General features: G+C 37.7%; 1 protein-coding gene across 11 annotated transcripts in view; it reads left to right on the plus strand.

Annotated features, from left to right (window-relative positions):
• Nucleotides 1–21,397, plus strand: part of MCTP2 (multiple C2 and transmembrane domain containing 2) — a 154,850-nt gene that overhangs the window by 126,380 nt on the left and 7,073 nt on the right. For all 11 annotated transcript variants that reach the window (XM_021266633.4, XM_013091756.5, XM_038185162.2 and 8 more), the window contains 4 exons: nucleotides 4,342–4,464; nucleotides 7,436–7,477; nucleotides 18,061–18,170; nucleotides 20,526–20,635. In XM_021266633.4, the coding sequence (XP_021122308.4) occupies nucleotides 4,342–4,464; nucleotides 7,436–7,477; nucleotides 18,061–18,170; nucleotides 20,526–20,635 (385 nt within the window). The remainder of the gene's footprint in view (nucleotides 1–4,341; nucleotides 4,465–7,435; nucleotides 7,478–18,060; nucleotides 18,171–20,525; nucleotides 20,636–21,397) is intronic.

Genomic DNA, 21,397 nt, shown 5'->3' on the forward strand with positions numbered 1-21,397 from the left:
TTTTCCAAGAGTTATTCTGTTATACAACATAGCACATAGCATCTTTTACTTCTCCAGAAAGACTTACCAGGCCAATAAAAGTTTTTTTTTTTTTTTTTTTTTTTTTTTTTAATAGATCCTAAGTCATTTGGGAAAATTACTGTGCAGAAAAATTGCCCAGAAAGTCCCATCTAATGCTAGGCTTCTAAACATCTTAAAACTGTTCTATCCCATGACTGTGGGTTTGCTGGTGACAAATGTTTTATGGGCATACTTTAGTGGACACCCGTCTAAAATCTGTTCTTAATAGTCAGATCCTAAATTAGAACCAGAGGGGCAGAAAAAACAGATTTGAAACGTGTTTCTAAGGGTTTGTTTTTACTTTCAGTTGAGACTGCCTTCTCTCATCTTTTGTACTGCTGTCAAAAGGGCCACTCTCATGGTTGTTCAAACTCCATGCTTCTTGACAGGAACAGTTGGACCCCTCTTCAATGATTTTCAGATGAAACGGCTTCCAAACCTCCAGAGCTTTAACTTGTAGTTATTAGGCCCTTTGAAATAGCAACACATTAATCAGCTGAAATCAAGTGGTCCTTTCTCCAAGGCTGTGTTGTTGCTGTTCTCTTCTAGGTAGAACTATAGTCTAAATATTAGTTTCAATAGCTCTTTTTCTTCCTCCAGATATGTCTATCCCATTTCTGCTTCTATTTTGATCATTATTTTGCAATGCTGTGAATTAAATTGCTCAGTTCTATAATGGGCTTTTATACTCTCAAATTGCATTAAGAGATGTAATGCAGAAAGCTAGTTTTCACTTGCTTGACTTTTATTTTAGAAACTGGTTACTGTCCTTTTAACTTTTCTCATGCACAGTATGAAGCCCAGCAGAAAAGGTGTCAATGATGTAATGGATTATGTCTGACAGAATTTGGTCTAATGATGAAGTGAAACATGAAAAAATAAAGTATGGTTTGTTAAAAAACAGATCATTTGAAATCGGGGTGCTCTTGGATTCTGTCCCTGGCTACTGTGATCTTGAGCAAGTGATCTGAACCTGTTAGTGATTTCCTTTACCAGCCTCTGTATTAGGCAAAAGACAGACTAGTGACTACAAGAAATTGGGAATATACTGAAGGTTGCAGTAGCTATTATATATATATATATATAAATGTATATGTGTATATATATATATATATGTTAGCAGTGGAACCATTCTCAAGTTTTGATAAAAGATGTCATTAGAAAATAATTTGAGGAGGATAATGCAGGAGCTTCTCCCAAACGTAAGGTATCACTGGGGAGAAAACAAAAACATGCATAACAGAAAGCCCATTTGGGGAGTAGGTGTCTATACCACAGGCCTTTTGGTTTTGTTGTTGATGCCCTGGTGCTGCATGAGAGCTGAAAAAAATAGGTCATGGGCTTATATGGGAACTGCTTTGATGGCTGATGCTGTAGAGCTAGTGAAAAGACTGTTAGAATGCAGAAATATTTCTATTCAGTTTATAAACACCCTCTGAACTTTTATGATGTACTGTATGTTCACAGCAATCATTTCCCATACCTCGGAGGCTAAATAATTTCTGAATAGCTAAATCAATTTGTCTTGTATCTGTGTTGTGTCACAGTAATGAAAGCTCCTCTGCTGCGATGGTAGCAGTAAAGCAACTCTTCTTAAGTAGATGTGGGAGCTCTATCAAAGTGTCGCTGTCTGAGCTATAACTCAGCAGCTGATTAACCAGTCAGCATTAGAAAGGAAGCGACAGGATGCCTCAGCTATCAGTTGAGACTACACTGGGATTTTGTAATTAGATTTTAAGTTTTATTTAAGGTCTGAAACTTAATAATACACAAAATATACTGTTGGATCTAAAATCACCAAGGTCTTGATTTTGTATCTTGCCTAAATGACCTGTGATTACAAGGTTGTATTATACTTGCAACTGAGCGGAGCGATGTTCATATAGGATGATGACAGATGCACTAAAATTGGTTCAAGTCCTGCAACTGAATGAATGAAGAGAGGTTCTTCAAGAGCTTCATTGACTTCTGTAGGACTTTGCATAGCTGACTGCCAGTGGAGTCTTTTTGCTGCATTAAGATGAGACTGAGTTCACATATAACCCAGGGACATCATGTGCATGCAACCTTCTCCAACAGGCTGAAATCAATTTTTTGAATTCATACCTAGCAATGTGAATTTATATAAAGGAGTTTGCATAAGAATCAGGTGTGTATCTGTGTATGCATCTATTTTTAGCTATTTATATATATACCCTAGATTGTTATATGCATATATATTTGCAATAACATATCCTCATTCTTTAGAATGATGCTTGAGGTGGGATGGGAGCTGGTATCACCTTCACTTTATCTTACAAGCAAACAAAGATTCATTCATTCAAGAGAGTTGGAATAGCTTCAGAAGAATTTGTTTGGGTTAAAACTTTTTATTTATGGAACTTTTTCTTTTTAGCTTGAGATACCACAATTTTTGATGCCTCCTGTAAGAGAGATCAAGTATCATGCCTTCTTGCCAGCATTCTTGTGTTTTGGTTGCCTTGCTTATGTATGAAATTTGACTGTTGGAATCATTATCACTTCTAATATTTTAGTATGTTGAAAAGCATGATCAAAAAGAAATCAAAACCTAATCCTCTTCTAAGTTCCTAAGCTGCAAATCAATAGTATGGGGATATGTTTTTTGGATGTCAGCCCATTTTATGAACACATATATCTCAAAGATTGTTTTACTGGCCTACAAATGCCTTGAACAAGATGACAGTCTAATTCCTTGCATAGCAACAGCCAACATAAAATCAGGTTTGCTCTAGAAAATGCTACTGCTATTTGGGCAGGGCTACGTATACAGTCATTGTTTCTTGGTTTATGTTTGGCCCTGGTAGATATTAACTGGCCAATTGTCTGATGTCAGGCAAGCCTTTTTGTTTAAAAGTTACAACAGCTGTTGTTTTTTAGGTGTATGAATTCTCACCCCACTGAATGCAGTGGGAAGTAGTGTTTTGGTACACTGTGGCTAGACTTTTTGGTCCATAACACAATATATGTTGCCATAAATATCCCATTCTAAAAAAGCCAGACTTGCCTTCATATATAGTGTCTGACAGACCAAGGATTAATGGAAATAGAGATTTAACTTTCTAATCACACAGAGTTTTCCTCTCATTGCAGTTTGAGATGCATTAACTGAAGGATCTGACTTATTTTCACTTACCTGTATTATTCTGAATTTTTTTTTCCTGATCATTTTAGATATTCCTATGGGGAAAGAAAAATATGATAAGTGTATTTGTGTCTAGTTTTTAAAGGAGATTGTTTAAAATAGCTTAAAGTTACTACAGGCATTAGGTCGCTCTTTTGAAAACACTATGTGAGAGTAGAAAAGGAAATGGGATCACAACATGCATTTTATGGCTGTTCTGGATATAGATAATTAACTTTGTTTTTCCAACCACTCCAAGTATGGAGTATATTCAGGTATCAATGGTACTTGTAAGATGGGATTGCAGTTTGGCTTGGTATCATATTTTTGAAAAATACTAAGTGCTTTTTCAATTCCCCATCATATTGGTTACATGTTTTGCCGATCCAAATTGCAGAACAGAACTTCAAAATTTTGTTTCTGCTATTGCAATCAGTGGATTTTGTCAGACACCACTCTGAAGATACAAACTCATACCCTTTCTAGGTAATGAGACCCCACGAAACCATTGAAATCAGAATATGCTTTGCTGGAAAATGGCAAATGTATGGGAATGGAGAATAGGATTGCTGGATCCTTTCCCAAAATAATGCATCACATGCAACCTAGAGCCTTGCCTCCTGGAATGTGATGGTCTTTCTTCTGTGTTGCTATGCCAAGAACACAGGCGGATTAATTGTGAAAATGAATTTGCTAAGCATCCCTCATTGAGCAACTGGAGAGGTGGATGGCTCCTGTTACACAAGAAGAAGAAACTCCTCTAGCCTGTGAAAGACAGGCTGGCAATTAGGGTTTGATGAAGTGCAGCAGGTCTATTATGCTCTAGCATTAATGACAAAGACTGTTCAGGCTTGAGGAAGTCCCAGGAAGGAGTGAATAATGCCTTTGGACCAAACTTACGTTATGGCCTTCACCAAAAACAGGGAGGGAGAAGCTAACAAATAGCAGCCTAATGGATTCAAACAGAATAGAAAGAGAGTACACTTTGCAAGCAGATTTTCTTTGCCAAAATGAGAATATGAATGAGGTTAAGAGAGATTCAAGGATGAATGCACATCAGGATAATGACTGAAAGGCCGTCTTGTATGTCTTTTTACTTACTACTTGTATGCTCCCTTCTATTGCTTTATTTCTCCCAGGTATTTGTGGTCACCGTGTGGAGCGTGGAACTGTACATGGTGCCCCTGGCTCTGCTTGTGCTCTTTGCATACAACTTCTCCCTCGTCAGAACAGGGAAGGTCAACACCACCCAAGATGCCCAGGCAAGTAAAATTGCAGTAACGTTTCTGGCAGACCCAGCTTGAATTTGCCCTTGAGCAAGTTGTCATGCATTTTAATGGTATCAAGCTAGTTGTGTAGCTAAACATTTTTATTTCAAAGTTACTGAAAAGAAACCTCCACCCTCTCAATTTTTCTGATTCAATTCAGGCAATAAACCATTCAGTGTAGTAGGGGGAAGAAGACAAGAGTATGTAGGAGGAGGGGGATTTCACTTAAAAAGGTTTGCAGTGATTTTGTAACCAAGTTGAATTAAGAAAGACTTACAAAATGACAAGACCCCCAGATCCATGCCCCCACTGCTCTTACACTTTGCATCACGCTGATGATTCATGATTCACAGAAGAGGAAAGTCAATACAGGCTGAAAGTGAAGTTAGTTGTTTTTTAAACCTTGTTGGATTATCTGAGACTTCAAGAAGAAAAACTTACTCCTCCCACCTGTCCCCCCAGTTTTAAATGTTTTTTTTTTTTTTTTTTTTTTTAAAGTTAACCTTCAGTTCTTTAACTTGACCTAGGAGGAAAAAAAAAGAAAGAAAAAAAAAAGGAAAAAAGATTATAACACACACAATATATTTACATGCTGCAAATTACAGCTGTTGAGATATGAGACTGTTGTTGCCCACTGTCTTTACTTGCATGACACTAGTAATTATAGTTAAAGAAGAGAAATTCAGGGATTTCCATAATGTTCCATTTTAGAATGTGTAACAAGTACAAGAATGAAATATAAGCTGAACTAAATATTCTAATTTCTGATAAAAAATATGATTGACATTTGTACCCCTGAAGCCTACCTTTACACAAATCGATTGCACGGATTTTAAATAGACGGATACTATCCTAGGATTAAAAAAGGTCAATTGCTATTGCATTAGCAACAAAAGTTGCTTCTAGTTCAGTTTTGATCAGCCCCCATATGGAAAGATTGTTGGAACACAGGGCAAGTGTGTTCCATATAGGGACCAGGATGTAGACTTGATTTGAAGATAAATGGTAAAAGAAGTGCTTTTCTTCAATTCCGTCTAAGTCCAGAATAACACAGAAAGATATTGTATGTCTCCAGTGACTACTTTATTTCATCAAGAAAATGAGAACTTCCCATGTGGGAGAATCCCAGCCAATCTTTTTTATTTTATTTTATTTTATTTTATTTTATTTTATTTTATTTTATTTTATTTTATTTTATTTTATTTTATTTTATTTTATTTTATTTTATTTTATTTTATTTTATTTTATTTTATTTTATTTTATTTTATTTTATTTTATTTTATTTTATTTTATTTTATTTTATTTTTTTATTTTTTATACAAAAGGCAATATAAAATAATGCTAGGTTACCCAGGAAAAAATACACGAACACTACCTCTCAGCACCTACTATTCTTCCTATGGTGAATTTGTTGCATATTCAAGTGAGTTGTCTCACATAAGTCAGCAAGATTGAGGAGCATATCATTGGGATAGATGCTACAAAAAGCTTGTGTCTGAAAATGCAAGTTAATTGTAGCAGTACCGAAGAAAGGTCCAGCAGAAGGTTTGCCCTTTTTCTGTCACACACATCCTGCAAGGAATGAGATACTGTGGAATTCAGGGGTGTATTTTGCATAAGCAAAATTACACATCTGCCTAAGAGCTTTGTAGGATTGGGATCATATGGAACAAGTAGTCAAAGTGCCTTTAATATTACCTGATTTCTTTTTTATGTGTGCCTGTGATTCTAACCATCTGTAGGTCAAAAATAGACAATCAGGTGCTACTTCTAGTCACATCTGTCCTGCAGATGACAAAAGGTTTTCTTCAAAATACCAGTGTTTTTTGCACATTCATTTATTTATTTTTTGCTTCTTCAGATCTTGGCACTACTTTTGTTTTCTGTGTGCCAGCATGCACATTTTGTGTATATAGAAGAAAGAGAACAAGAGTTTTTGGAAAAGAGGACATCATATTCTCTCCCTGATTTCTGTGCTATAAAATGGGGATAACAGTATTAACCTTGTAGGCATGATCCAATTGCCAGGAGGCTAAAGTCATGAATATTGGTAAAAATGCTTTATGATTTACAGATGGGAGCTTCTATAGAAATGTAAACCATGATCACTGTTAATTCAACTACTCTGGGTATTGGAGAGAGCCAAGGAGTAAGTCTGGATATCTGAGTTCTCGGTACACGTGTGTACTAGATGAAACTCTTTTTCTGGAAAAGAATAAAAACCAAATCCCAAACATCTTTTATTCTGATTCTTCACATTCTTTTATAGTTATCTGTATTTAAACTTGTAATACACTGATTCAAATACACCTATTAAATAACTAAGAAGAACCTGGAGGCTCAGCTTATAAAATACCTGAATTGAAAGCCAAGTGCTCCTAATTTCAAGCCATAGCCAAGTCTTTTGTTTTCTCCTCTACCTGTCAGCACAGAAGTTAAAGGGAGAAAATAATGCGGCATAGAAATCTGAATGTGATTCATGAGATTGATTATGTTTATACTAATGTATTTTCTACCAGCTAATGCTTCAGTAATGGCCCTAAAGAGAGGGAGCAGTCATTGTAGCAGCGAGGATGGAACAAGTTGAGTATAGAGTCCTCAGCCTTGACATGCCGACTGGTTCATTTGTCAGACTAAGAACAAAGCTGTTTACAGATAGTTAAAGTTGGCAATGAATTTGAAAGCCTGTTGCCTTCAAACTACTGGACACAACCACTAATGCTTTATGTAGACTTAAAATTTGTATAGGGCATTGCATGCTTTGTTCAAGCCGTCACAAAAAAAGTCCTTGAATACAAAACATTATTTCTGAAAGGTGAAAGTGGTGGGTTTGTTAATGACTTGTAATAGAAGTGGGAGAAAACTGTGTAATGAAACATTGTGGGAGTATCATAAGCTTTTTGAATGTTGCCTGCCACTGAGAATTAAGTGTAATGTTTTCTAATGTGGGCATCTGCTTTTGCAGGATCTTATGGGCTTGGATGAAGATGACGATGAGGATGATAAGGTAAGCATATTTCATGATGGTATGTTAGCTAGAATCAGAAGGAAAGTAGGAGAGCACAAACCCATCACCCTATCTCCTTGAGATCTCCGTTCATTGTCTGTATTAACTGGGAAAATAATTGTTACCAGTTTGCTGCTGAGCAAACTTTAAAGATTGAGAAGGTTGGTTGGTTTGTGTAACATTCAATAATGGCATTAGCTGTATGAGACCTGTGAATTTCATTTCAGTCTGAGCATTTGAATCTGCTGTGTGCTTGAAATCATAAAACACATGTTCACGTATGTGTCCATATGTTTATGGGTGGACAAGGTAAGTACATAAAATTCCTCATCGCTTCCATTGCGAGTGTTGGATATGCAGTCTGCACTGATGGCTTACCGCAAATTATTTAGTATTTCCATTCTCGTAGGCCAGAATTGCTGTGATTTCTGGAGGACAGCTTAGAGTTTTCTCAATATTTCTGTTAAAGCCTGGGAAAAAATGGTTTTAGTTTGTTGGCTGAAATGTAGAAAGAATAGGAATTGGCGAGGCCTGTTCCTCGTTTTATTAGAGCATACTTACTCATTCTTCTCACTATGAAAAATTCATTGGATTTTTTTCAACCTTATCAAACCACAGTGACAAATGATAAAAGGATTAGAGGGCGTGACATATGAAGAAAGATTAAGAGAATTTAATGTATACAGCTTGAAAAAACATAAGTAAGTGAAGGAGGATCTGATAATCTATAAATACTTCAGAGCTAAAAGGTGAGGAATTATTTAACGAGCAACAGCATGCAAAGAAACATTAGCTGTTAGGAAGAAAATGTTCACAAGGCAATGTGAAACTTTCAAATTGCATACTAAGTTAATAAAATCTTCTTGAATATTCTGTTTTAAGAGTGTTAAAGTGAAATTGTTGATCGTTGAGAAGGAAATCAATACCACAGTTAGCAAGTGCACCTTAACTCTCAGTCAAAGATGCTTGAATTGAAGCTCAGCAGACTAATTGACGGAAATAGTTATTTAAATTTAACCTGCTCTTCTGCGGTTGTTATATTTTGATGAACAACCAGAAACCCATCAAAGTTATAAACTGAAGTTTAGACAAGCCAGTTAAATTACAGGTTTCTTGCAATGCACAATAATGATTTAAATTCTCTTATTTATATTTAATTCTTTGCATTGTAAAATTGGTCAACTAAATGGATCAATATCTGAAATTAAGCAGAAGTTGATAAATGAAAGTTGAATTATTTTCAAAGGAATGTTATCCCTCTAAAACTTGATAATTTCTATTTTGTGGGTACTCAATGTTAGATGTCAGTATATATTGAGCCTGTATTTTCTGTGTGATGCTTAAATGTGTATCTTTATCCTCTGGAACCAATCCTATTTACATTTTTCTTTTTTAGTTTTCCAGAATTTTTACTTTCAAGTGCTGAGGTGGAAAAACATGTGAAAATGTATTAAATACATACACAGTCCTCTGCCTGTGATGTGCAACAGACTAATTGCTGTAAACCAAAATATTCTAGGTCAGATTTACCCTGGCTATTACTTTTGTGACTTTGGTTCTCTCTATAAATTCATTTGGGACACTTAAGTATGGATCTAATCACTTTGCATTTTTGTCCCCTGCTAATCAACTCCACTATCATTTTCTTTTTTTAGTTTATTTTGACCAAGTGTTGTAGTCTGGGAAAAATCCTGAGAGTCAATGTTGAGCTGTCAATGATTTGGCTCAGTTGTTTTGCTGTAATCAACATTGCCCCTTTCATGCAGTAAAGGCCCTTAGAAATGGAGAGCTGAAAGAATTAATTAAAGCAACTCAGTGGACACCTCCATCAGGCTTTCTGATCAAGATAATGCTTTATATCCCAATATGACAGCAATGATAATTCATAACTTGTATTTGTTGTGTACTAGTGTTACGTGTCTATGAGATTCAGACATAGAATTATTAGAGAATTGCCAGCCATTATGTGTATCCCATGTCATGTGCTTTGTAGCACTGCCTTAATGTCTTCATGCTGTCTTGAGTACGTTCCCTTTGCACCGCTGCTAGACCATGTGTGCACTCTGACTTGCATCTTTAAGTACATTAGGTTACTCTAAGTGACTTTTCCAAGTCTGAGGGTGGCCAATGCTCTCTAGGGAGTGTAAGAAAAATGTAATTTTATGACATTATCTCATTGCAATGTCAACGTTTAAACAGACAACTATACTTTAAAAAGAAGTCTGTGTATTTTTTTCCTCCCTAATACAAGAACTCCTAAAGTTGAAATCTGTTAGTTGGGTTGTAGTATACAAGGTCACTGTTTCTGTTTCCTATCATCGTGTTGTACGAAAATAGTCGCACACATAGCCTTTCTGGGTTCTGCTGCAAGTTAGACATAACAGACCATGCTTCTGGGAATTGTAACACACCCTCTAAGAGACGAACTGTTTACAAATTATAAATACACAGATGCTTAGTTCAAAAAACCCAAGAGCAGATTAACTCCCTCCACCTAAACTATCTGTCTTAAATGACAAGGCTTAATTGCCTACTCCTCCATTCGTTCCCTCTCTGTCCTTTCCGAATACCATCATGGAGGACTGTAAAAGATAAGAGAGATGTGTCCCTTTGGCATAAACTGCTGGATAGATGAATGCCTTCTCGGATTTGTGCCATCTTGGATGTAGAGTTCAGGCTGTGTCCTGTCAGCTCTGGGGTCTGTCAGACTGTCTGAATAAGGATTGTTTTAAAATTACATCACTGAAATATCTTTTGCCCGCCAGTAGAAAGGTATAGACAAGTTGCTTGCAGCTTAAATCATGAGTCATCTGATTGTAGAGCATTTCTATTTATTTTACTTTTTTTTGGTTGTTGTTTTTTTTTTTTTTTTTGACAACAACTGTAAAGTTTCAAGAGCAGATGGTCACCTTGTTGAATGAGTGTAGCATAGCACCCGACTGTAAAGAGTTTTGGAGTCTTCTTGTGATCTTAAGTTTTCTGGATAAAAGTTTGCATTTCCTCTGAAATAGGAGGTGATAGTGTGGTGGAACAGTTACTACTATTTCCAGATTTGGTAACTGACTTAAAAGAAAATCAGAGACAAAAATAAATCAACAGCACTTCCTTTTTTTGTTTTGGAGGGTCTCCATCCAGTGATGAGCCAAAAGAGCCATGCTTGGCTAATGGGGTGTAATAGGGAAGGATTAGATGACACTGCGACTTCAAGCCAAGTCAGCTGGCAACTTACAAGAAATTTTTAGTACCTCATGGCTATTCTTTTGGCGTGTGGGGTCCCCAAAGAAGAAAAACTCAGTCTTTTTAATATACGAAATTCTCTGTCAAAAATAGGTACAAAAAATGTACCAACTTTTATCAGCACAGTTCAAAAAGACTCCAGCTGAACAAATTAAAGTCAAATTCATCCAGTAGCAAACAGCTGACATTTTCCATTTGTGTTAGATTCAGCATGTGGAAACCTTCCGTATGGATCTTATTTGTACGGGTGGATTATGATGAAAATTGCATTAATTTTCTCCACAGTAAAGGTCAGTAATTGAAACATGAACCAAGAGTCTATTGTGTAAGATGCTATATCCCCATACTTAGGAAAGGTCATACAAGACAATATCATCTCATTGTTTTCTTCCCTGAAAGTATAAATAATTTCATTATTTTTTTTTCTTTCCTCTTCAATACCACAATTGCAATATAATATTTCAACATCTCCCATTGAGATAACTGAAGAAAAATGATGGTAAAGGCTTGAAAATACCCCATCATACAAAGGTTACGTTCAGACTAACAAGGCTGACCCACCTTCTTCACAAAATTGTGGCCAAGATGGCATCATTAAAAAACAAAACAAGGTGTGTTTTTGTGTAGGTGTGGACTCTCTTAAGTTGCTGATTTCTGTTCAGTGGACTCTTTGTGGTTCTTCTCTTACTGCTTCCTAACAAGTCATTGTACAGACCATGAATAAGTCAGGCTTCTCCATCAGCTATAACAAATACTACGGGACAGATTCTGCAGCTTGCATGAGGTACGCTGGAGGATGCACTTCTAAGCACACACAATTGTCCTGTCTTGCAGCTATCTCAGCTAAAGTTCCCAGATATCACTTAAGACACAATTATGACTTCTGTGAGCTTTCTCCAAGCTTCTTATTAACCTAATCAACTTCTGGTTACGCCAGAGTGCAGGGATTGCTCTGGTTATGCTTTCATCTTTGCAAAGTCTCCTTTGTACCAGAAACTGGGAGAAATATGGTCTGTTATTTCTCTTTTACATTGTGGCATTGTTTGTGATCTGTAGGCACCCTATACCTTGGCACATCCTTGTCTCATCATCATGGCCCACCATCAGTCAAACCATCCATAGGTATAGGAGTGATAAGATAGAGAAATTCAAGGCAGGGAGGGGGGCAGGGAGGTTTCCATATATCCTAGGCACTGTTGCATAGCTCTCCTCAAATATAAACCTTAGCAGCCCTAGGGAGTGTAAAATTCTTCTGCTTTTCCTGCAGGTAGGTAAACTAACACTCTAACTTCTCTAAATCTCTGGAGGAATATTAAATAGCACCAATCAGGCTTCCGGGCTGAGCTCATAAGCTTTAGGGAGTTCTTGTCCCTTAAAAATTCTGACTAGTTAAAAAGTTTTTAAAATTTCTTTTGAATTGGCAGATGTATGAATAGGTCTATCTTCCTCTTGTACCCCAAATTGCTAAAGATCATTACCTAGATTATAGATGATGATCCAGTAGTTTGTCTAACCACTGTGCGATTGTTCTTATGTCTCGTGTATTTCCAGGAGAAAGCACTTCTTTTTTTTCTTTTTCTTAAAGTTGTTTTCTTTTCCTCTCTTTTCTTTCTTTTCCTCTTCCCTCTTCTTTTTTTTTTTTTTTTTTTTTTTTTTTTTTTTTTAGATAAAAGGTGACTGATGAGTTTTTTCTTTAGTCATTGTGCACATAAATGGTGTTTTATTCTGTTGTGACTGTTGATATCGCTTTAAGACTTGTATCGCCAGACTCTGGGTTTATATCTCTATGCAAATGTGTACGAGTACAGAAAATGCATCTTAAACCCTCTGTATTTCACGTCTGTCTTGTGGGAAAGCAACAGAGCCATGATTTAAGCCTCTCCACAGAATCTTAAACTCTGTTTGGCTTAGGAGACTCTCTGGTCCTTTGCACATATATGAAATTTGTTTAACGTGAGCAAAGGAAGTGTGGCGCTATGTTTTCCATGAGCATTTGTTAATAAGGCATGAGATGGTTGTCTTTGGCTGTTTTGCCAGTGGCCCCCCAGACTTAGCTGTAGGATGATGTGCCCTGAGTTTGAAATATGTCCTTTTAAGGCTGATGGTGCTCTCCTTCATATCAGTCTGAAGTAATTCTATTAGCTCTGGTGGAATTATTCCAGATTTCACACCTTTTTAACTGAGAGCATAAATTGACCTGTATGTGTTGCATTTCCTCTATTTGGTAATTATTTCAAGTACACTCAGATTCGCTAAATTTCCACAGCCAGGCAGGCACATTTGCAGTATGGTGTTAATAAACAAAACGATCCTGTGATGCACAGTTTTGGGACTGCACGAGGCAATCGCTCAGAGTTTGGCAGCCATCCTCTCTGTGTGCCCGTCCCCCTGTAGGAGCCGAGAAGCCCTCCTTGACACGCAGCAGACATCACAACACAGGGCAAGACAGTGACTCAGCAAGGCAGATTGCTGGGATTGTTTCAGCCACCCTTGGCTCCCACCGAAGGCAGGATCCAGTTCAAGGTTGCTGTGGTGTCTATTTTCAAAGCTCTGCCTGGAATTCATTTTAGCTACCAAGAGACTGTCTGTCACTCCATGGCTGCCACCTCCCACAAGAGCTTCGTTCTGCTGCTAGACTGAAGCTGTTAGTGAACGGTTCCCTGCAGACAATAGAGGACAGTGGTCTGCTGTTTATAGGCAATAAAATCTTTCTGGTTTCAGAAGTTCTTCATCTACAAGTATTTTGGCCTTAAGATGTTGTCTGGCATGGGTTTTGCCAGACAGCGGCAAGTTTGGAGTTCTGCAGTCAAGCACAGAGCAAGTTGCAAGTGAAATCCGATTTCAGTTAGGTCTCCTTTTCTCTAAATAACTACAGCATGGTTTTCAAAACCCAGAGGAATAGTGGAGCAAAAAAGCATGCACGCCTGAGTTTTTTTTGTTTTCCCCTTTCTGTCAGTCTTGTTCCTTGGTAACACACTGAGGAGTTCATATGCAGTACAAGGGATAAATCCTGGCAAAACATTGCCCTAATGTGCTTTTAGCAGTGGTGACATAGTGGAATAGCTACTGTAAAAAAGCTAATCCTGAAAGCTAGGCCAGCCCAAGCTAGGCAGAGTAATTCTTCCTATTCCTGAAAATATTCTAAATTTTCAATCCTGATTTGTTTGCCCGTGTCCTTCTTCCTCCTTTCACAATAATCCCTGTATCCTTGTTTGTTCTTTCTCCTCCCCTTATTCCTTGTCCTTGCCCCCAGTGTTTTTCAACTTTATATATTGAGTTTCCCTTGGCATGCCAAAAATTTGCTGATGAATACCACTTGTTTGAAAATTGCATGCTAGATTTCTTTTTGTGAGAGTGTTTTATATGAAATCCAAGTGAAGTATTAGAAGTTTTAAGTAGCTTCGTAACTTCAAACCTGAAATGTTAGTTATGTGCATATGATATTTGCAGTATACATCAAAAATGCACTTAGGACAATTTTAATTTTTTTTTCCTCTTGCATTTGTTGCTTACTGTTCTGGATATATCCAGAATAAAAAAAAAAAAAAAGAAAATCTGGAGGATGAATTAAAAAAAATAGGGAACAGCTTTTAGCTTTTGTATAGATGACAGCTATTAATCACGGAAACAAATGTTCACAAGAAGTAGCAGAGCTCCACCATCCATGTTTTTAATTCAGTACTGAATACTTCACCCCAGAGTAGATTCAATAACTAGCATTATTTGGTCTCTGTTGCAGGGCAGAGCAAATAATTGGTAATTTAATAAAATACAGTCTCTTCCTCTGTAGGTCTCGTGGCCTGTAGCTCACCATTCATGAATTGCTGGAGGTGTCCCCTCCTGGCCACATATCACACGCTTTCAAAGTCTCCATCACTGGATGTGCATCAATTTTGCACTCATGTGAGACTTTTCTTTGCAACTGTCTTTGCAACATCTGGGAGCAGGACAGCATTGTTGGAAAGGGAAAAAAGATCACAGAACTGTAGTAACTCTTTGTGTGCATTTACATGTTTTGTTTGTTAACTGTTACGTATTTCAGACAGAAAAATCTAGAAGCAGTTTTTGCAGAGCAATTTTGTGTCTTCATGTAAAAGTTCAAGCTGATGTGCATTAAGTGGACACAAAAGACTTAATTTCTGAATTTGCTGCTTTTTGGCTTTTTTTTTTTTTTTTCCTTCTTCTCCTGACAAGCTTAATCTTTTGTAAGACCCCTTTTGTGTTTTTGTTCAGGCAATTAATGTAGAAATGAAGGTTTCTTAAATCAGGATATGCAAGGAAGATTTGAAGTAGCACACTGATTATATAATTAATTCTCAGTTGTAAGTTCATTTTGATGGAGTTAATTCTTTCCCAGAGGCTCCAGGCTAGTTTTGGTCCACCCACAGTGCTGTAATCAGCTAAGAAATAAAGAAGAAAAAGGCCTTGAAGGAAAGGAAGTTTCATGACTGGCTGTAGAAAAAAATGCCAGAAACACGCAGGATATTTTATTTTTAATTCAAGGAAAATATACTGAGCTGTGGTTTTGAACCATGGGTATCCAAACCCTGTTTTTAAGCAGCATAATATTTTGAGTCCAAATGAAATCAAGAAAGAATGATTTCTCAGGAGGATGGAGAAAAATTGTCTTGGTTGAGGGGGACCTTGCACAGATAGGAAAAGTGTTTTTAGTGGAAGATGAATTTACGATTATTTTTTACATCTTCCACAAGTGTGGTAATGCTCAAAAATAGACTTCTGCGTGGCAGTTGCCCATTTGCTAATAAATGGAGCAATGACTATCTTTTTTGTGGACTATGAACACTCTTACTGCTTCTGACAGTGTTGTGTGAGGTACTGACTTCAGAAAGCATATGCGGCACTCAAAAACCCAAAAACCTAAATAATTTGGAAAATCCCATTAATCGTACTTCATTTCTCTGCTTCTCTACTGCTTGACTGGTGACCTAATCGTCATGTGGATGTGTTTAGACTGCAGACTTCCAGAACAAAACAAAAATAACAAAGAAAATACATTGACTAGTTTTGAAATCATTTTGCACAGACAGTGCTATGCTTAGTGCATGGGCAGTGGTAGCCCATTTTATTGCCCAATTACTCTGATTTCAGTTATAAGACTGTCTAGTCCTAGACTGCCTTTTCCTTGGTTAGGCATATTTTCTATTATAATTTGAAGAAAAAAAAAGTAATTTTATTGTGCATGCTAGGTAAAGATACGCATACAATTGTCATTGTATCCTGTGAAATGGTGTTTTTTTTTTTTGTTTGTTTTTTGTTTTTGTTTTTTTTTAGTCAGCTTGGTGGCTGCAGCAGAAGTTATGTTGTATTGATTAAAGTGCATTATCACTATGTTTCCAAGCTCAGTCAAAGACGTGTAAATGAAGTCAGCATGATGTAGATAGAGTTGTTAGATGATCTTCCTTGTAGCTCCGGGTAGCAAGAGTAGGCTTGCCCTGGAATATCACTGTCTGAAATGGTTTCTTTACCCCTCTGTCTGAATTTGGATAGAATGAAATTCCCACTGGCTGCTTCTCCATGAACTGTTCTAAACTTCTACTTGCAAGTTTGCTGCATAAAAGCCAACTATGACTAAGCGACTGTTGCACCATTCTAGTGAAGGAATAGTTAAAAATAATCCTAATGTGTCATTTACATTTAAGCCTAACAAGGTTATAACTGGAGTTGTGTGAAAATGACTTTTTGGTGCTATTTTCACGTAAACTAACTATTTATTTATTTATTTTGTTCTGGGGTTATTTCACACCCGAAGGGTTTCATTTTTGTTGGTTGTTTTATTAATGTAAAAATACTCATTTTCACACCCGAATGTGTGATTATTTAAAAATCTTGCTTCTATTCATTGTGCACGCACTCACAACCTAAAGGCAAATATTCAAATGTCTGGAGCTTGATAACTCCATGGTGGTTTTGGCTGGCTTTTTAAGCTCAAAAATTACTGTGAAGATAAATGTGCAGTAAGTAATTCAAACCTTTGCTTTTAAGGGTTACATGGGCCATGCTGTCATGTCTGGCTCTTAGCATCCAAGGATGGTTCATATGTTATTTTAGCACACATAGATATAGTGCCGTGCCCTGTCTCAGATGTATGCAGACCCGCTCACAGCATGGTAATGCAAAAAAGTCTGTAGCTATGAGGCTTCACCTCTGTGGCCTGTTGCAACTGTAACTAGCCTCTGATCCTCTCTCCTGCACAGCAAAATATCATGGGCTCACAATGCAAAGGCAAAATTTCAGCCAGTGTTGATCTGAACATCTCTGGTCCTTTTCACTCTCACCCACCCCTTCCTCTGCCCTGCCCAATGGGGACCATGGAGAACATGGGTGTGACTTGCATTGTACCAGCATCTCCCCTCCCTGGACACTGAGGGGTTAAAAGACAACTTAAATTTTCTTTAGCTCTCTTTTTTTCTTTTCTTCTAAATTGAGCTGGTTTTGTAGAGTCTAAAAGTGATGTAAAATCAGTGTCCAGGGCTCTGCATTTTGTAATAAGTGAATGTTTTGCTGATTTCTTGCTAGAATATCTGCAACCCCACCAATTTGCATGCCTGTATGTGTGTTAGATTGCTGGCAAAGAAATGCTGAATGCTGATAATTGTATACTGATTTCCAAGGCTGATTTAAGTCATTTTGATTTTTAATTCATTCTGTGCTTCCTTTTTATTTCTGCACATGTGTAGTAATGTCCTGTAATGTTGTTGCCTAAAATAAGCAGTAAGAAATGAAGTTGTGAGATGGTTGCTGTAAAAGGAAAATGTAATTTTTTTCCTTTGATTCTTTTCTTTTTCCAGTAAAAGAATGTCTGTGTATACAGAATGTTCAAAAAAAAAAAAAAAAGAAAAAAAGAAAAAAAAGAAAGTTGTATCAGTATCTTTCTGTTAATTTATATACAGAAAACAGCATGGCTGTTGGGAGTCTACAAAGCTCAGAAAAGTGATATTCAAAAGTTCTGCATAAGAATATCCTTTTTCTCGAGGAGCACTAAGCACCCAGTCAGCATCCAGCACTCCCCGTAGAGGTCGGCTGGACTCAGGGGTGCTCAGCACCTCTTCTGGTTTGACGTGCAACTGGGTTCTTCTTTGAAAGCCTGGTTTGAAATCTTGCACTTGATTTGTATTAGAAGATGAAGAAACCTCAGCACATGTACTGAGGAACTGTATGCCTCTATGTTCATTGTATGTAACAAATCCAGGGTAGGTTTTCTCTCCTTCACGATCGGGTTCATGGATACATCGATGATATTGGGAATCTCTTACTTTCCCCACATATTTGTGATCATGTTAGCAAATTAGCAAATACTGACTATTCTTTTTTTCTTTTTAAAAAAGGAATCTGAAAAAAAAGGATTAATTGAAAGAATCCAAATGGTTCAAAAGGTCATCATAGCTGTTCAAAGCATCCTAGAAGAAATTGCATCATTTGGAGAGAGGATTAAAAAGTAAGTGATGGATTTTACTTGCTTAACTATGATTTGCAATGAAGAAGAGAGAGGACAGTTAAGGTGGGGGGAATTTCCTGATCCAAAAATGACTAAGGTAGAGCAGGAGAACCTGGCCAGTACTATCATTTCTTCTTCTTAGGGTGTCTGTTACTCCAAAAACATTTCCAAAACATAAAGAGAAGAAACCATGTGCTGTGCTGGTGTAGCTCTCACCTTCACCCATTTGCCCAGATGTTTGATCTTGTCTGTCTGTGATAAGGTACAGAGTCATGATAGGAGAATACTTCTTGAAGGTGTGGGCTCAAAAGTATCAGGTTTTCTTTGCATTTCCCCCAAAGAAAGTAGGTAGGCATTGATGGTTGGCGTTGCCTTTCCCACGCCATCCCAGCCCTGGTTACAGGGGTTACTAGTCACTGATTTCCTTTTCTAGTACATCGATATTCTTTTCTACCACTTTGTCTATTCCCTACTTCCTGCTGATGCCATGAGGAAGCCCAAAGGCAGTTTTCTGGGTCTTGTCACCATGGGAGGCACATAGGGTATTCCTGACCCTGCAAGGGAAAGAGGGTGAAGAGACAAAAAAGAAAAAAAGAAAGAAAGAAAGAAAAAAAAAAAAACCTCTGCATGCAAACACACACAAACTTTTATAACCCAATCTTTATTGGCACTTAATTGACCCACATTGTTTTCTGTTTTGAACACAAAGTGATGGTTTGTGATTGAACGACACTTTAATGAGGAGCTGGGTTCAGACTAAAAATACAGCAAACCCATGTGGTGTGATTCCACTCTGTGCACCCCAGCTGGGGTGGAAGTGGCCCAGAGATGTATTCCAGTCTATGAACAGGGCACTGTTCTATCCAGCTGCATGGCAGGAAGACTCAGAGTGTTTAAGCACTATTAATTCTTGTATTCATTTTGGTAACAATGGTCTTAGAGAACACATTGGGTATTAATGTGGAGGCCCGATGTAATTTCAGAAGAATTCCATTGTAACTCAACAGTAATGTACCATTAAAAAATTGCCACCAAAGTTTTCTGTAAGTGACAGACTGAATTGTGCTACAGTTTCCGTCTGTCACTCTAGTTATGCAATCATAGGGAGTTTTAATAGTTTAACTGAATTGAGCTGTTTTGCTCTTTTTTTTTTTTTTAACTTAAGCTACGTTGATTGATAATGATGGGTCCTCTCCCACCTATCTTTACTTAATATTTAATACATCTATTGAAGCTTAAAAGTAATTCTTTTTCCCGTCCTATTAATTTTATCTGTCAAGGGAAGTTCATATTATTTTATAGCCTGACGAGAGGTCCACATTCATTCTCTCTTCTTCCTACTCCCCGTCATCATGATGTGAAGTTAGCAGGCAGATTGCGTGAAACAGATGCCCAGATCTGTAAATCCACCTACAAACTAATTGGCATTCATGTAGTCCAGGTATCTCAATGTTTGGTGGTACCATGGAGATGCATATTGCAAGGGAACAAGTTGACAAAGTAACTTCTAAGAGGCATTAGCAATGGCTGCTCACCCTGAGTATGTCGTGGGCTTATATATGAATGGTCTGGGTGAAAAGAAATCTTGTTTTGTGCTTCAGAAGTCTGAATGATCATGGTGGCTGAGCCTTTGGAAAGTGCTCCCGTTGGGAGAAATGGTGGTGTGTAAAGGCTTGGACTGATGCTAACACACTACCACCAATCTAAGACAGCCTACTTTGGACAGTGTAGTAAGGAATTGATGAAGATGTAAGGAAATGGAAGCAAATATATAACTATTAAGATATATTTATATAGAACATTATTTCCCAATGCTATGCTAAGAAATGTCTCTGCTCTTTTAAGGTTTAGTGTCAGTTGTAATTAAACCATTCAAATTATTAGTGAGGTTGATTCTGACTACCTGCCACACTCAAGTCGTGCATCGACACACATCTCATGTCATCACCACTGTGCCCAGCAGAGCCAGCTCAGATAGCTTGCACCTGTGGCATGGCCTTGTCTCCAAATCAGATAATCTGCTCATGAATAATGGAGAGCTGACCGGTGAGCAGAGATGTGTAACAAGTGCAACATGTATAAGAAGAAATGAAAAACAACTCGCTACATGGCTAACAACTTCACTGAGCCCTCCAGAGACTATCCTCTCTCCTTATCATGATACCTGCCTCTCAGATACCACCTTTAATCTATTACAGCACCCAGATGCAGGACTCAGCTTATCCGCCTTCCGAAGGGTCTGCAATGTACAGTGTATTTGAATATGCCGAGCACTGAAATACTATCATTAATTTATTGTTGGGTAACAGAGTACAGAGCAGAAACATTGAGTAAGATTATTGTTGTTCTTTACAGCACGTTCAACTGGACGGTACCTTTCCTCTCTGTTCTGGCCTGCTTGGTCCTTGCAGCAGCAACGGTTATTTTGTACTTTATACCACTGAGGTACATTATTTTAATCTGGGGTAAGTACTCCACTGTGTCTCATGCATGCAATAAATGCAGTATATATCTACAGAATGACATCAAGCAAGCTTTAAGCTTTTCTTAGGGTTCTTTATAATTTTCCAGCAGCACCACAAGAGACACGTTAGTGTAGATAAGCTATTTGCAATATAGCTATTACTATTATGCAGGGAAGTAATTAGCTTCCTGGTGCTGGAGCACACAGACAGGAAATGGTAGGGAGTGGGCAAGGTGTATTTAAAGAGCTTCGCCATGGAGGCTTGACCATGCAGCCTTTTGGTTCTTAATTCCCCTTCAGTCAGGAGGAGCAGTGTGCCAGTGGTCCAGCAGGAGGCACTGAACATCAATCTGGAGCAGGGGACAGAAAGGAATTGTATGAAAATTCATCACTTTCTGGGGATGACGTAAAAGAGGAGCTTTTAAATATGAAAAATTGCCTAGCAGCATTCTGAAGAAGGGTAAGGTGGTCTTTCACAAAAGAAGATGGTATTTCAGCTGCTGAAATCCTTCCTTATCTCCAAATGGCCTTCTGTCTCATTTATGGTGATATGTTTTATCTCAGACTTGAGGTCAAACAGCAGAAACAGTGCAGGTAATCCTCACTGAACCACGGAGCTCTGCCCTGGCACAGTGCTGGGCTGTAGGGAGCTCCCATCACCTTCCTGGACTCAGCCATGTGCTGCAGTCTTGGTTCTCCTGGATGCAGAAAAAGGGAATGAGAAGGTGCCAGTGTGAAAAGCTACTGGAGCGGGGGAGAGCAG

The sequence above is a fragment of the Anas platyrhynchos genome, chromosome 11 (assembly GCF_047663525.1).
Source record: "Anas platyrhynchos isolate ZD024472 breed Pekin duck chromosome 11, IASCAAS_PekinDuck_T2T, whole genome shotgun sequence".
Taxonomy (NCBI): Eukaryota; Metazoa; Chordata; class Aves; order Anseriformes; family Anatidae; genus Anas; species Anas platyrhynchos.